We start from the raw sequence: 16,999 nt of genomic DNA on the forward strand, positions 1-16,999 counted from the left end.
GAGTTATCCTTGGTTCATACCTCAAATGAAAACCTTTCCAATGCGACCTTAGACGGTTACAACTGGCAGGATCTACAATGGAATGTTGCAACGTCATGGAGTGCTCCTTTGTAGGGTTCTGGCCGGCCAGCCAGCCAGCCAGCTAGCCATGCCCTCTTCATGAATACTCCATTCCATTCTCCGTGATTTTTCCATCACCATCCCCTTCCAGCAACAGTCAACCAGTGGTCATTAGGTTTTTTGGAGTTTTAATCCCAATGTTTCTGTGTACCTCTTCCCACTGAAGTGCACCCCGCCCCCTCCACACACACAAGGCTGCAGGCACCTATTCCTACCACCCCCTATTTGTGCACAGGTGGCATTTGAAGAAATAGGCCTATTAATAGAATATATGATTGCTGGTGATTCATTTCTGTCCCTCCCTCTTCTAATAAATTCCACAGAAGACAGGCGGCACACATGCTTGCAATGCGTGCAGGAGACCTTGATTCAGGGCAAGTTGGTATCCTTACATTCACTTAGAATCACGCATCCATGCCAAACTGACCCCCTCTGCACCTCTGCCACGACTGTGGGTGTGTGAACTTTGCTCCAGAAATCAAGCCCATGTCATGTTTGTTGAAGCTCACCAGACAAACACAAGCATGAACACACGGTGTGAGCAGTTGCAAAATCTTGTCTCTTATTGCTGATTCCTCTCTTGACATTGAATGACTTTCTAATCATTCTCTGCATCTGATCGGGGCCAATACTCATCAGGTAAACCCTAATTTGGTCAAAGAGTTTGTTTTAAAATAAGGAGCTATGACTGGCTGCAACTCCCAGGTTTGACTTCATGTCCCGTGTGAGCTGACCTGATTTGATTATGATTACTATTATTATTTTTACACACCCCCTTCCTCTTTCCCAGGGAAACAATTTAAAAATGGAACTTCGAAAACCATTTAAAAAACTTACGATTGCGAACAAAACGCAATCACAAAAAAAACCTAATAAAAATAAGCGTAGCATCGTATTAAAAAAGTAGTCACGGTTCATACAATCAGTTATATCTAGATTTCCAATCTTTTTGCGTTAGGAATCCTCAAAGCCATTTTCTAAAAAGAGGTCTTATTTCCCCATGTCATGGGATGCACCTTAGAGGATGCATTTGGATTTGCAAATTTATTCGTTTATATATTTGTTTTCCTTCTTCCTTCCTCCCCCCACCCACTCCCTTCTCATTTGTTATGCTGCTAGAACCTTTGAGACCCCGAATCGTGGGTTGCGCTGAGATATTCTAAGCAAACCTACTTGCTATGTTTAAGGACAGCAAGCAAGCCCCACTGTGTTTTGTTTTTTCGCGTGCAGCCCAGAGGCCGCCACAATGGGAGGAGGCAGGAGCCGCCGCGCCAGGCGTGGATAAACTTTGCATATCATCCCTGGACAGCTCGGGAAGCTCTGCGAGTCCTGCCAAGGAAGCTGAAAAACGAGTTGAACATCTTAATGTCATCAGACACTTGATGTTAGGGAAAAAAGGCCTTGCTGGCTCAAGACAAGGGGGTTGGTTGGTTGCAATATGAGCAAGATAGTAAAAAGCTGCTGCTGCAAGGGTTGGGGGCATTTGGAGAAAGGCGGCCCCCCGTTTATCTCATTCTGGCTCCCAGAATAAGGTTACCAGACATCCCCGTTTCCCGGAGACAGTCCCCAGATTTACAAATCAGTCTCTATACAAAATCCATTGAAGTTGAAAAGCATCTCCGGATTCATTGAAAAAAATCTGGTAACCTTATCCCAGAACTTTATCCAGGCTGCACCCCTCAATGGCCTGTTTTGCACCTTCTGCTTTTGCCTGTCTGGAAATGTGTCCTTGAACTCCAATACAGTGGTACCTCGCAAGACGAATGCCTCGCAAGACGAAAAACTCGCAAGACGAGTTTTTCGTTTTCTGAGTTGCTTCGCAAGACGGATTTCCCTATGGGCTTGCTTCGCAAGACGAAATGTCTTGCGCCTTTTTTTTTAAACCGCCAATGCATTCCTACGGGAAACTGTCAATACGCAGTGGTGCTTCGCAAGACGGAAAAACTCGTAGAACGAAAAAACTCACAGAGCGAATTAATTTCGTCTTGCGAGGCACCACTGTACTGCTTCTTGCTTGCCCAGGTGGAAGACAGAAAAGGATGTCTGAGTTTGCGTAGAAACTCTCCTAGGAACAAAGGTAAGATTGATGTTCATGGCCCCACCCACTTTTTGCCTCTGGCCCCGCCCACTGCTATCATACAGCCCTCAGAAGGGAATGCGGCCCTCAGGATACAAAGGGTTCTTGAGCCCCAATTTGCCCAAGCTGTGCCAGCTGGCCCCCCTGAATTATTCTTCTTGTTAGTAATTCTGCAGCATGCAATACTTCTGCCATAAGAATGTAAGAAGAGCCTGCTGGATCAGGCCCAAGGCCCATCTAGTCCAGCATCCTCTTCTCACAGTGGCCTACCAGATAGATGCCCCAAAGGGAAACCAGCAAGCAGGATTCGAGCACAAGAACCTTCTCCCCTCTTGTGGCTTCCAGCAACTGGTCTTCATTTCCTCCCAAAGTAGCCCAGGGCAGCAATTTACAAAGAATTAAACCCATGGTTCCCAATTAGGGGTCTGTGGACCCCTGGGGTTCCAAGGCACCATCCCTTGCCTCCCCCTCAACTAAGTTTTTTGTCATTTTTGCATTGTAATATCACAATTTTTAGGGTCTGTTTTTTTTTTTTTATAAAAAAAGTATACCTAAAATCCTTTGCTTATTAGGGACACCCCACATTTTATCCCAAAAATTGCTTTGCAGAGTTAACTACTGTAGAGTTATCGAAATTATCAAAAGTAGGGGGTCTGTGGTTTGGCTTTTGAAAAAGAGGGTCCTGAGTAATTAAGCTAATTGGGAACCACTGAATTAGACAATAAAAGCATCCTTGAAACAACTCCAGTACAGATACAGCAGGCAGGGATGAACTAACAAAGAAAGTTCATGCAGGATCAGATTGTTACTCTAGAATTCTCTCCCACCCTCCAGCAACATTCCTGAGTATCATCATCATCATCAATATTTATATACCATTTACTATGCAAAATCCCTCCCTGCTTTTATCCCTTGAGGGCATAAGGGGTTAGACCCACCCATGGTCCAAGAGGTCCACGGCATCTTTAATTATATTAATTGCTTCTTTCATTTCTTATGTTTATTGTACTGTTTGTATGCACAATATAAGATGCATAGACACATAGCTGTCAACCTTCCCTTTTTTTGTGGGAAATTGCCTTATTTCAGCACCATTTCCTGTTGCTTCCCGCTGCTATCCCGTAGACTATTACTTATCCCGTAGACTGTCTCCGGGACAGGTGAGGCTGCTGATCCCTTATTTTCAAATCAGAAAGTTGACAGCTATGCATAGGGAAGGCTGCATCAAGTCCTACTCAGAGTAGACCAGTTGGTATGAATGTGCTATTAATTTCAGTTGTTCTACTCTGGGTAGGACTAGCATTGGATACAGTCTGTATTTTCATGCAACAGAATCTTGACCTTGGCAACATAATTTTATAAAAACAGAAAAGAAAGTTGGATTACTGAACCAGTGATAGAGAGATACAGTATATGCTAAAATGTGCATTAAGCAACTAACAAAAACAGTTTCTTTAAATAATATTAATATCCCATCTTTTCCCCAGACACTCATTAAAAAGCACTTGAACACAATAATTAGAATTAAAACTATATACAGTATGTATAGAAGATCGATTAAATATATCTTTATTTTTGAGAATACAACTGTAAAAAAAGATCAATAGAATCCCAGGAGTGGCAGTTTTAAAAGACCAAATAAACACGATAGGCTTTTTTTTAAAAAAAGAACGAAACAAACAAACAAACAAACAAACAAACAAACGGTAAATAACGTGCACCATAGTAAATATCAAGCGTTATGTAAGCGGCAGACAAATGCGAAGGCGCAACGCTTAATAGTTCCACTGCTTATATAACGCTCAATATTTCTGAAAGAAAACAAAATCCTCTACGCGGCACAAGGTCTGAAAATAACTGGACCGTTTAAAGCGAAACTCTGCCTAAAACCAGTAAAGCGACAACGTCATGTCGACGATGTTCTCTCTTAGGCGCGCATGTGGGATTTTTAATTAAAGTAAAAATGTGCTTTTTTTAAAAAAAAAATGTGCTTTTAAAATAAGCGTTTTCCTTAAAATGTGTTTTAAAATGTGCTTTCTTCTCTCCTTGCCCCCCGCCTCGCCAGCTCTCTTTTCGGAGCTGCGCGGGCCAGAGGAGCCTCCGGAGCGCGCGCCCCCGCCGCTTTCCTTTGCGTCCGGCTCCCTCGCCATCTCTGCCTTGCAGTTTCTCACGCAGGACGCGGGAGGCGCCCCCCGCCCCATCTCGGCTCCGCTTCCTCGGGAAGCGGCGCCACACACCCCCGACACACCTCCCGGCCGGGCCGGCCAATCCGCGGCGGGCCTGCGTGACACACATGCCGTCACTTAAGCAGCTTCCACGCGCCGGGCCGGGACAAGGAGAAGGAGGCGAGGCACGACGCGCGGCCACTTTGGAGAGCCGCACCACGGACAAGAGCTTGGCGGGGACGACGACGCCGAGAGCGAGCGAGCGAGCGAAGGAGCGTGCAGCCAGCCAGCCAACCCCGCTAGCCAGCCAGCCAGGCTTGGAAGTAGCCAGCCCCGAGGAGCCCAGAAGCAGCAGCAGCGCGGCGGAGCTCGACGGGCACTTGGAGAGACGGAGCGCACGACGAGGGCGCACGGCGCAGCGCCATGGAGTCCGGCGGCGGCAAGGTGAGCGCGCGGTGCCTCTCCAACTCTCTCCCTCTTTTTCTTTCCCCGGGTCTCTGCCCGGGAATCCCTCCCGCGTCACGGATCCCCCGATCCCCGCGCCTTCCTGGCGTCCAAGCAGGCGATCGGGGGCGGGGGGCTTCCATAGCGAGCGGGCGCGCGCGCCGGACCGCTAGACCCCTCCGGAGAAAGCCGGTTGGCAGCGGCTCCCCCGTGTGGCTGAAGCCGGCAAGGCCCTCCCGCGACGGGGGAGGGAGCGCGCTGCAATGCCGTGCCGTGCCTACTACTGCTCCCCGCCCCCACCAGGCTGTCCCGCCACCGCTCGGGCTCCTCTCCCCCGCCCCCGTTGCCTCCCGTTGCATCATGTCGCTTTCCAAATGGTTGGCCGTGGGGCAACCCATAATACTCTCAAGCAAGTCGGGGAAGGGCTGAAGTTCAAAATAACTGTTCCCTACCCTACAAAAAATCAGCAACGAACCACTGATGGAGAAAAAGTGTTACTTCCGTTAAAAAGGCTCCTGGGAGGGTGTCCTTTGTCTCCTGTGTTTCGGCTGCTTTGATATTTAAATCGACTTTCCTTTGGTTTTAGAGGGACTGGGTTTTTTGGGGGGGGGGCAATCTCTACACTGGAAACCAAAGGGGTCCACTCTCTTCCTCACTCCCCCCCCCCACGGAATTTGTTTGAGTTTTGAGGGTGATGGCTTGAATGGCAGCGTTCATGTCCCGCCTCTGTTTCCGATTCAAACAGTGGTTGTAAATGGGGTTTTGGTTTCAGGGCCTTCTGCTTAAATGGGATGGGGGGAACACATCAGGATGAAGGTGGTGAAATAAGGAAACATAAATAAAGGCAGCCTTCTTAACGTTGGACAAAAATGCAGGAAAGTCCAACTTCGCCTTTTCCTCATTTGCTGCCTCGATTTGATTGGGTGGTGAGGCAAAGTGGAAATTTTTGGTTTGGAGCCTGTGTGTGAGTGTGTGTGTGTGTGTGTGTGTGTGTGTGTTGTTAGCCCGCTCTTAGCTTGAGGGGCTCCCACCTCCCCAGAGAATAATTTGTTCCACCTTTTGCCTCTACTTCAGCGTCTAAATTTTCCTCTACTGAATGGAAATTTTGTGTTTGGATGCAAAACTCTTGGCAACACACTGAACAGGTTTATTGATGTGCAGTAGAGCTATATTTTTCTGAAGAAGAGAAAAGAATGAAAAGAAATTGGGGAAACACCTGTTTCATTTATGAGGACTTCTTAAAGCTAGCCTGATGTTTGGCAACTTTACGCCTGTCAATATTCTGTGACTGGTTTATACATTAGTGGAGCGCAATTCGCAGAGTTTTGTGTGCATGTGTTCCCTATTAAACAGGGTTCAAGTGCCTTTTTAGGGCTGCAGAAGGTGTTCCAAAAACCCCTGAGTCTGGGACAGCCCACTATGATTGTAACAGTCAGCTGGAAATTTGTCAGAAAATCTGCAGCCTCTGTTAACAGGGAGAAATGGCAACTTTTGTTGATGATGCCGTGATTGAGAAGCTGGAATATTTGACTGTGTGCATCAGTTTCCGCTTTATTTCCTAATTTACATTTTTTTTTTACAAAAAAAGCATTCCATCCTTCAAGGTCACCAAGCGAGTGTATGTTATTTTGGGGGGGTTATTTTATTTTACAACAACCCTGCAATTGGCTGGGCTCAAGTTACGCAGAGGACATGGTGTGTTGGTTAAATTGTTAGGCCAGGACAGGAGAGATGCTGGTTCAAATCATGCTCTGCTGGGAAGCTCATGGGTGATGTTGTAACCCTTCCTTTATCTTGACCATGACCTGCCTTGCCAGGGCTGTTGTGAGCATAAAGCAGAAGATACAATAAATGAACCCACGATGTTTCCTGTCCAGTCTTCTAGCCTCTGTCTCAGTCTTTGCCAGGCTGCAAAATATCCAGAGGGCAGCAGGTTGGCAAAGCCTAGACTTCATCATATTGGCTATCTGAGCTGTTGGACAGTGATATTTGCAAAAAAGAGAAGCATCCACCATTGACTTGTAATGCAAGCCCACAAACTCAGGGTGCTTGGATTGAGTTGTGTGCGGCTCTGCACAGGCAAAATCCAGAACTAGCAGTGTGTGAGCATTTGCAAACCAGTTCTGGTGCTCAGTCTTACGTGTGTCTATTTGAAATTGCAATGCTGCTGGGTTCAGTGGGACTACCCAGAAAGTGTACACTACGAGGTTGCAGCTTAAGGCTCAGAAGATGCATTGTACTTAGTTGCTGTATAAAGGCAGGTGAAATGGAGGAGAGCTGATTTTCCCAGCCAGAGGGCCTCTGAGCTCAGGTACCAGAAATAAGACAGGGTAAAGGTAAAGGGACCCCTGACCATTAGGTCCAGTGGTGACTGACTCTGGGGTTGCGGTGCTCATCTCGCTTTATTGGCTGAGGGAGCTGGCATACAGCTTCCAGGTCATGTGGCCAGTATGACCAAGCTGCTTCTGGCGAACCAGAGCAGCGCACGGAAACGCAGTTTACCTTCCCGCCAGAGTGGTACCTATTTATCTACTTGCACTTTGACGTGCTTTCAAATTGCTAGGTGGGCAGGAGCTGGGACCGAGCAATGGGAGCTCACCCCGTCGCGGGGATTCAAATTGCCGACCTTCTGATCGGCAAGTCCTGGGCTCTGTGGTTTAACCCACAGCGCCACCCGCATTGCTGTATAAAGGCAGGTGAAATGGAGGAGAGCTGATTTTCCCAGCCAGAGGGGCTCTGAGCTCAGGTACCAGAAATAAGACAGGGTAGGGTAGGGGAAATAGTCTAGTGCAGCCTTTCTCAACCTTAGGACCCCAGATGTTGTTGGACAATGACTCCCATCATTCCTAGTTAGCAAGATGATGGGAGCTGTAGTCCAACAACATCTGGGTACCCAAGATTGAGAAAGGCTCGTCTCTGGGAAGTATTGAAGATCCAGCTACACTTACCAACATCACTCCAGCTCTTAAATCTGAGGACCCCACCCCTGAATTTGTATGGGATTGGGGTAGACCTGGGATTAAACACCCAACAAGCCTATAGGCATGTTGACTCAGAAGTAAGTTGCACTATGTGCATTGGGTCTTATACGCAAGGAAGCGCACTGTGTAACCTGCCCCCATGGGTGTTGCCAGGATTTTTGTTAGGGGGCAGCCCACCTTGGCTATGCCCATGCCTGCCCCCTATGCATGTTTTCTCCTTTGGTGTTTAAATTCCAATAGGTTCAATGGGGCTTACGGATAGGAAAGAACTGTGTTTGGTGCTGCATGGTTCAGCTGCAATTTTGTGCTGCTTGTAAATCCCGTTGAGCTTAATGTTCTCCTATGCGTGTCTGCTCAGAAGTCAGCCCCATTGAATTCAGTGGAGCTTTTACTCCAAGGTATAGGCTTGCAGCCTTAGAGTAAATAAGTCAGGCTGTCTGCTAGTCATGGTGACTTTGGTGAGATTAACTGGCTTGTGGATCACACCATCAGTCTAGTGTTTTAGTAAGGCTTACTTTTTATTTTGGGAACAAGTAATCTATTTCTCACACGTACCTTTATTGGCAGACAGTTCTGTTTTTTTGTACTCTCTCCCCTGAGTTTGCAGATAGGTTTGGTCCCATGTTAGCTGTTCTCTAACTAGACACATTGAAACTGATGAGCATGACTAATTTAGGTCCATTAATTTCAGTAGGGCTATGCTGTTGTTGTTAATCTGTAAAACGTTGCCTTCTATTATATTACATTACATTACATTACATAGAAATATTTTTTTAGACTCTGAAATCATTCTAAAATTCCTTACAAGGCCCACAATGGGGGGGGGGGGGAATAACTGGATTGTTTTCACTTTTTAAATCCCATCCCTCTTTTTGTGGGGGTTGCCTGTCATGTACCGCCACACATTGTAACTTGGTTAGTTTCTGTTTTGAAGATCCAGCAGAATATATTTTGATTAAACACAATCACATTTTATATTCTCCGAAATCCTCCTCTTGAAAACCAGTTAAAATATACAGTTAAAATCCAGTTAAGTTCAGGGTGCGTTTCTGCTTTTACGGTGTACATGTCTGCAAGTGTCCAGACTGACGTGTCTGTAATTGGACTTTTTCTCCTCTCAAAATGTCAAACATACCTGTTCTGCAACATTTCCTATGTAGGAAATGACAGTTGTGCAATATCTGCAGACATTCTTCCCCGGGAGTAATAGAGAGATGTTTAATCATTCTTTAAAATGAATGGCTTTGTGTTTAAATATTGTCTCGTACATTTCGGTTAATGGAGGGTGAAACCTCAGCACTGAAACGAACATTGAGCTTGGGTTAGGAATGCCCTTTCCATCACTAATGAACTTGGATTATGCGGCAGCCAGTTGCAAATTTCTTTAGAAATTGTGCAATGCAATCCTATAAAAAGTTTAGCCCTATTAAGCTCAAACGGTTATACTCCCAGGTAAGCATGTATAGGCTTGCTACCTCTGCTTCTTTCGCTTTCCCTATCATTGATCTGTAATGATGCTTTAAGCGTTTCATCTTTATTTTTCAATTTATTGTCCCTGTCACTAATGAAAAAGAGAGCTTTCCTAGAATCTCACACTTGTTCTTCAGTGTGGTGTTGTAGGGGGAAAAAATTCTGCTCAAGAATCATCTGTGGTACTCACCTTTCGAATGTTGAGGTCTAACTCCCACCTATATTCCTGGCCTCAGTTCTCTGTCTGTGAAATGGGTGACCTAATACGTTTGTTACACCAAATACGCTGCTTGTCCTGCAAAGAGATGAAAGCAGCAGGGATATTGTTGTTGGGCGGTCTCCCATCCACTTTTCAGCCCAAACCTCCACAGTTTGAGAAGTAGACCTACAGTATAGAAACTTAAAATTGTAGAGAGTCATCAGGTCTACCCCTTGCAATGTATATGTAAAAGGTAAAGGGACCCCTGACCATTAGGTCCAGTTGGGGATGATACTGGGGTTGTGGCTCTCTTCTCGCTTTACTGGCTGAGGGAGCTGGCGTACAGCTTCCAAGCAAATGTTTCATTGGATTGCTGCCAGGGGTACCGACTTGAATAAAATATTGTGGGGGGCCCAGGTAAGCCCCGCACCACATAATCAATCACATGACAAAGTGCACACACACACCGTTTGAATGGGAATACTCATCAACTTTGTTCAGCCCCCTCAAATATTTTATTGTGGGGGCCAAAGCCCCCACGTTCCCTAGGAGTTGGCTCCTATGATCCCTGCCAATAATGCATTTGAGTCAACAGTGGATTTCTCAGTTTCTGTTGGCTTATGGCAAGCATGTCCAAAGTCCGGTTCGGGGGCCTAATCCGGCCTGCCGGTCGTTTTAATCAATCCGGCCCCTGTAGCAGTTTATTTCCTGAGGTAAAATCCTAAAAAAACCTCAAATACTTCAATCCTAAAAAAAGTTCAACATCTCTGGGGTAAAATCATAAAGAAAGGCCAACCACTTCAATCCTTTAAAAAGAACAACTTTGATTGGCCCTTTGGTCGGCCCTCACGGCCCTTCACTTCATCAAATCTGGCCCTCTTTGAAAAATGTTTGGACACCACTGGCTTATGGAGATCTCATGCAGGAGACTAGTTTCTAAACTGGAACCGAGTTCTTTCTCAGGTTACATTTGGGGAGTGTCAGTATCCTGGCAATGACTGACATAAAACAGCAGAAATCCTACTGTGTGATGCCTGAAGATGAGCTGTAGTGCAGGGTTTGAACTATAGGGCAGGTAAACTCTTGACATGAAATTTTGGGAGGAAGCTTTCTCCACAACCCTGCGAGATAGGCAGGCCTGACAGATGGCAACTCAACAAGCTCACGGGCTGTGGACTTGAACTCGTATCTTGCCTATCCATCACAACAGAGATGCCCCAATGGGGTAGTATCCTCCATTATACCTGAGTGGAGCTGAGGGGGTGCACACAGCCTGATCTCTAACAGAGGGGTAGGACTACAGGGCTCAGGAGCTGTGGCTTCTGCTTCTGTCCTCTAGTTCCCCACAAGTGCCTGCCACCTAATGCGATTGTCTAACGGTAGGGCTGGCCCGGTTTCTAATTCTCAAAAGGAGAGCGCAGGCAAAAGCAATTGAAGCAGTTACTTAGGAGCTGCCCCATCTTCTGGTGACTTTCCCTTATGCTCTCAGCTTACCCTGACCAAGACGAGGTCACAGGTGATTCCTAAGAGAGAGGGAAGCCCTGGTGTGGCAGGCAGATATTAATTCCACCGGGGCAGACCGCTGCTACCAGAATATTTTTTTTATTTTTATATTCAAAATTATAACAAGACATATTATCCAAAAACATATCATCCTTGTCCCCCCCATTCCCCCCCAAACCCCACCCCCACCCCCCGACTTCCCTCAGTTACAGTCTTTGGTTTCTCTAAGAATGCTGTTTTCTGCATGTTACAAAGTTGTATAGATCCTCAAGCTATTTAGCTGATTATTGTCAATAAAAAGTTTGTGAATGTTTATTCAAAATCTGCCAAGGAGTCCAGTTCACTTTGTTGCATCTTCAGATACTTTGTGAAAGGTTCCCATTCATCCTTAAAGTCACAGTTATCCTTGTCCCGTAGTTTATATGTCAGTTTTGCCAGTTCTGCATAGTCCACCAATTTTTCTTGCCATGATTCTTTAGTTGGGGTTTCTTCAGTCTTCCATCCTTGTGCTACCAGAACTCTCGCGGCCATTGTCGCATACATGAAGATGTTTTTCAACTTTTTTGGCAGGTCTTTCCCTACCAGAATTTTGATGGGCATCTCGCATTATGCCTGTTATAAAAGAGTTGAATTCGCTGCCTATTTCCTTCCGAGCCTGGATTTAGGATGCTGGCAAATCCTTTCGTTAGGTGCCATTTCTATTGCAATTTTGTCTTATCCTGCTCCTTAGTTTTATGCTTTTCATCTGCCTTTTAAAAAAAAAAGTACATTGGTATACTTGTTTTCATTTTGTATAACGCAGTTATACAAGGTCTCAGTTTTGTTTCTCAGCTGCAAGCGAAGACCTTACTGCTTACTGTGGTTTTCTGGGTTTACTGTGGGGAAGAATCGTGGCTCAAGGGCGGAGAGCCTGCTTTGCATGCAGAAAGTCCCAGGTTCAGACTAGGTTGGGTTGGGAATGTCCCCTGCTTGAAACCCTGGAGAGTTGCTGCCAGCCAGTGTAGACAGCACTGAGCTTGATGGACCAAAGGTTTGACTCAGTATAAGGCAGTCCTTATATTGGCAAGTCAAGTGGCTGGATTTAGCCCATGTGCCTTCACTTGTTGACTATTAGGGTAGGCAGCACATAGATTCCCAGGGCTATCTAGATGAAGTTGCAGACTTGTGCTAGACATGTAGCCTGCATGCAATTCAATAGGGCTGCCTTCTGAACTATGATGCTGCCTTCTCCCAAGTCAGACCAAGGGGCTGGTGGTGGCTTTCCAGCTGTGGTGGGTATCCTGTAGCCCTCCAGATGTTTTTTGGACTACAAGCGCCAGCAGCCCTGTCCAAGTCACCAGAGGTGATGGGAGTTCAAGTCCCAGCAGCATCTGAGAGATCCTCACCCCTGCTTTACAAGGCCCTTTTCAGCTCTGTTAACTGAAGACACTTCAGTGACAATTGCTAGAAATTGAGCCCGGGGCTCTCTCTCCATTCAAAGCCTGTGTGTAACCGCAGACTCACTCATTGTTTTAATTACATTTGCTTCCAAGGAGCGAAAGCAGCACATACAATTTCCTCTCTGCCTTTTATCTTTGCACTGATCCCATAAAGTTGGTATTGCTGAGTGTGTGTGTGTGTGTGTGTGTGTGTGTGTGTGACTGGCCCAAGAAGGAGTGAGGATTTGAACCCATATCTCTGCAGACGTGGTCCGACTCTTATGGGGCCATCTCCCTTTTTAATAAAGGGACATTTGCTATTCCTCTTCATTTCCGAATTCTGCTGCCATAGAGGCAAACCCATTGAGCCATTTATCTTTCTGTAGCTAAAGGGTCTCTCGGGTCCATTTGCTATCCTGAAATGCAAACGCTTTCTCTTCCTGCTTAAGTTTTTTATTACAGTGGTACCTTGGGTTACATACGCTTCAGGTTACATATGCTTCAGTTTACAGACTCTGCTAACCCAGAAATAGTATCTCGGGTTAAGAACTTTGCTTCAGGATGAGAACAGAAATCTTGCTCTGGCGGCGCAGTGGCAGCGGGAGGCCCCATTAGCTAAAGTAGTGCTTCAGGTTAAGAACAGTTTCAGGTTAAGAACAGACCTCCGGAACGAATTAAGTTCTTAACCCGAGGTACCACTGTATTATTATTCGTTTTCATTGAAGATTTTTATGCATTAACCAAATAAACAAATAAGGGAAAGCACCTATAGCATCTCCACTTTCCATTCATAGAGCCTGCATATGGCCCAGTCTCACTGATAAATCAAGCTTGCAAAAAATATTCCAGCTTTAGGCTTGCAAAGGCGGAAGACGGCCCAAGACAGAGCCTCACCCACATCAAAGGGCATTTGAGGCAACCCTGCTCGTGTGTGATCCAATGTTTCTGGGTCAGGATGCTTTTGAAAGATTTAAATTGTGCAAGAGGGTTGTCAATTGCTTCCTTTCCATGCCGTGGTGTGTCTCCCCCGCCCCCCTTGTGTGCAGAGACTGGTCACAAGGCTGCCGATGGAACCCTGATTGCTGATGACACAGTCGGCAGGGGCGAGGGTGGCGGCAGGGAAGAGCTGGGCTGGAATCTTGGCAGCGCCACGGGCTGAGTTGCTCATAAGGTGTGGATTTGGAACAGGAATGTGGGACGTGACAGCTGGGAGCACACCACTGCGCTTGTCCTGCAGGGGAAGGATGGAGAAGCTCACAAGCAGGGCACTTTCGTGGTCCGCTTCCTTCTCCGCTCCCCCCAGGCCAAAAATTTCGGAAGCCGATAGGATTAAAACAACAATTTATGAAGAAGGCGGGGGGCGGCGTTCCTTCTTTTTTCTTCTGCTCCTTCATCAAAGAGGCCTGGGACACAATGGGGCAGCCTTTGATCTCCTGGACAAAGACCCCTCTAGACCAGGCCGGGTCAGTGGGAGTTGTCCCGGATCATTGTTGGAAAGGATGGGGATAATAAATATTGACAAAATGCATTTGTTATCATGATACGCTTTGCTGCTCTCCAGGATTCCTCTGGGCTCCAGAGATCCTGCACCAATTTAAAAACAATTGCTCAGGGAGGCGCGGGGCCTTTTCTGGGGTTTTTCCATCCGAAAAGGAGCATCTTTTGGTTCGTGGAAATTTTCTGCTGGTGGTTCTGAGTTTGCGCGGTAGGCGAAGAGGCGAGTCGCTCCTTGCAAGTCTGTTCTAGGCAGAAGAGTAAAAAAAAAAAAGGGGGGGGGAGTAAATATAAAGAAAATTTCATTAGGGTGGAGTAGGAAACCCCAGACAGTGAGCACTCAAGGTAGGGGTGATGGAGGAGCTTAGACAAGGCAGTAGGCCTGTTTCTCCCTCTCCACCACAAAACACACCCTAAGCCTGAAATCCTGGACCCTCTGACTAGGGAGTAAGCCCCACTGGATACAATGAGCTTACTTCTGCATAGACACAAGACTGTGTGCAATGATTGTCCTGCAATTCAGTGGGTCTATGTACTAAGCATTTGCACCAAAGGGACGTATCCTGTACTGATGTCATTGCTATAGTGATGATCAGGTATAGCAAAGTAACCCATGACAAATATCCTTAAAGTACACTTCTTCTTTTAAAAAGCAAATTAATATTGAACGATCCAAGAAGCCCAGCTGAACATCTTGTCTCCCTTGGTGTTGAAATCCAAAATGGCGGTCCTGATTGAGATCTGGGTTGCCAGTTTCTGGTATGGCTGCAGTTGCTCTAACCCTTTAACATCAACTTGATCTGGATTAGGAAAGTGTTTTTCTTTACAGTGAATGGGTTGCTTCTCCAACGCCTGATCTCTAGACATTTGGCAGATGATGATACTTCATGCTATTAAAAGGCACAAGAGCAGCTCACAGCGTCTCTTTTTCTGGTTAGTTGGCAACACTATACCTGGGGCAAGGAAGGATTTTTTTGGGTGGGGGGGTGCAGATCTTGTGCTGTAGATTTTATAACAGCATTTCTGGATGCAAGGCATGTTTCTAATCTTTATTTTCTTTTTTTTTTAATCACATAATTGATGGAAAGTGAGATCCGCAGGCATTGTTTTCTCCAAGTTAGGGCCATTTGGGTGATTGATTGATTGATAATATCCCTAAGCCACTTGTCACCATAGATAGAGAGTTTTATGTAAGATCAATAAAACAATCTTACCACTCAAAAGGATATAATGTGTTTAATGAACAACAACCACAAACCCCACAGGTAAAATCACAAGATCCATAATGCAATTTAATTTAAAACAATTGCTGAAAGAGAAAGGTCTGTTTGAGGCTGCACCTCCAGCAGTGTGGAGCAGCTGAATTTGAGCTGAGTTGGTCCCGAAACCTTTTAAGAATGTGAGAAGCCCCTGCATTAGGCCAGTGGCCCAACCAGTCCAGCATCTTGTTCTCACGCTGGCACATAGCTGTCAACTTTCAGATTTGAAAATAAGGGATCAGCAGCCTCACCTGTCCCGGGGACAGCCTACAGGATTTCTAACAATCCGCGGAAGCAGTGGGAAACGGCGCTGGAATAAGGGAATTTCCCGCAACAAAAAGGGAAGGTTGACAGCTATGCGATGGCAGTCCAGGTGTCCCAAAGGGAAGCCTGCAAGGAAGACCTGATGTAGCAGCAGTAATTCCCGCCCCCCACTAGGAATTTAGCTGCTTCCCTGCCTCTAAGTTGTCAGACGTCACTGCTCCAGCTCCCCAGCCTTTTGCTCTGCCTGTGCAAGATTCCGTCTGGAAAGCAAATGACAAAAGGTTTCTAACTTGAGCCATGTTGTTAAGCTCCTGAATTTTGGGGGCGGGGAGGGTCTGTACCCTGGCAAGAGCGAGTCTTTGCGACGGGATAGGCCTTCGCCCCTCCTGATGGGAGACTCTGCTTGTTTCCGGTTGCTTCTGGCATTTGGGCATATTCAAAGTGGATGCATCTTGCCATGCTTCCCTCCCCCCTCCTGAAATGGGGAGGCCCCTTTCTCTCCTCCCCCTCCCCCACCCCCACTCCTCCATTGGGGAGGGTGCTGCTGGCATGTCCGCCTGGCGGGACAGGAGGGGGGGCTGGCAGGCAGAAGCAGCCCAGCGAATGTGGGCGAAAGGTGAACATGATGCTCTGGCTTACGAGGGGGGAAGGGAGGGCCATGCGCAGGATCAGCGTTCTGATTGGCTGTGGGGGGACGAGCCCCCAGCAACCTGAGATCTGAGGTCAGAGCTCTCTCTCTCTCTTTTAGTTAGTGAGGAGTCCAGTTCGTACTGGGGGAGGTGCACAAATGCATAAGCCTTGTCCAGTGTCGTGGGTAATCTGTAGGCAGGAGCTGGGCTGAGGAACCTAATGGGCATGTACATGACCCTTTGCACGTCCCGGGGGGCGGGGACAAAGGAGGGAGGTGTTGGAGAGCAAAATGAGTCCCCCACTTAATCTTCTTTCCGTGGCCTCCCTCCCCCCTCCTTGCCCGAGCAAGGAAGAGGGAGGAAATATATTTCCTTGGTGCTTTTAACTGTTTCCGCTAGGTGAACACTTCAAGCAGAAGGTGGCAGCCCCTCCTCCCCACCCAAAAGCCGAAATAAAATGCATTACATTTCCAAGATAGATATTAGAGGCAGTGGACTGTCTAATAAGAGAGCGAGCAGCGAAGCAGAAAAACTCTGGTTCAGATCTTCCTTTCCACTGTGAACTCGTAATGCGTCCTTCCAATGCTCTTACTTTTCAACTCTCCCACAATCTCTAGTTTGCATTGGTAACCCTAGTCTGACTTCCAGGGGGATGTTGTAAGGATTACTGAGATGATACTGACTCCCGCTGAGTGCTTGGGAGGTAGAAATGGAGTCTAAATACTCTGTATCGCCCCCAGTATCCCGGGACAGTCTATCCTTCAGGTTTCGTATTTTTTTGAATTTTGCAATGCTGTCCTCTGCTTTGAGGAAAGTGCTGCATATCTCAAGAGAAACAGTGTTTAGAAATGTGTTACCATTTTGGGAGAAACATTCACATGGATACTGATCTATGTGCAGATTTCTCAAAATTTTAAAAATGTGGAGTGTGGTGGCGATAGGACAGAACAGGATATTGAATGAGTGCAGGCGAAAT

The 16,999-nt window shown here is 46.6% G+C and overlaps 1 protein-coding gene across 2 annotated transcripts in view; it reads left to right on the top strand.

Annotated features, from left to right (window-relative positions):
* Positions 1-4,456: 4,456 nt before the first annotated feature.
* SLC2A1 (solute carrier family 2 member 1) overlaps positions 4,457-16,999 on the top strand; it is a 40,201-nt gene continuing 27,658 nt past the window's right edge. The window contains exon 1 of one of the 2 annotated variants that reach the window (XM_083452156.1): positions 4,457-4,806. In XM_083452156.1, coding sequence (XP_083308282.1) covers positions 4,786-4,806 — 21 coding nt within the window. In that variant the 5' untranslated portion in view covers positions 4,457-4,785. The remainder of the gene's footprint in view (positions 4,807-16,999) is intronic. The other variant, XM_083452155.1, reaches the window with a different exon arrangement.

The sequence above is a fragment of the Podarcis tiliguerta genome, assembly GCF_965153285.1.
Source record: "Podarcis tiliguerta genome assembly, chromosome: 8".
Classification (NCBI taxonomy): domain Eukaryota; kingdom Metazoa; phylum Chordata; class Lepidosauria; order Squamata; family Lacertidae; genus Podarcis; species Podarcis tiliguerta.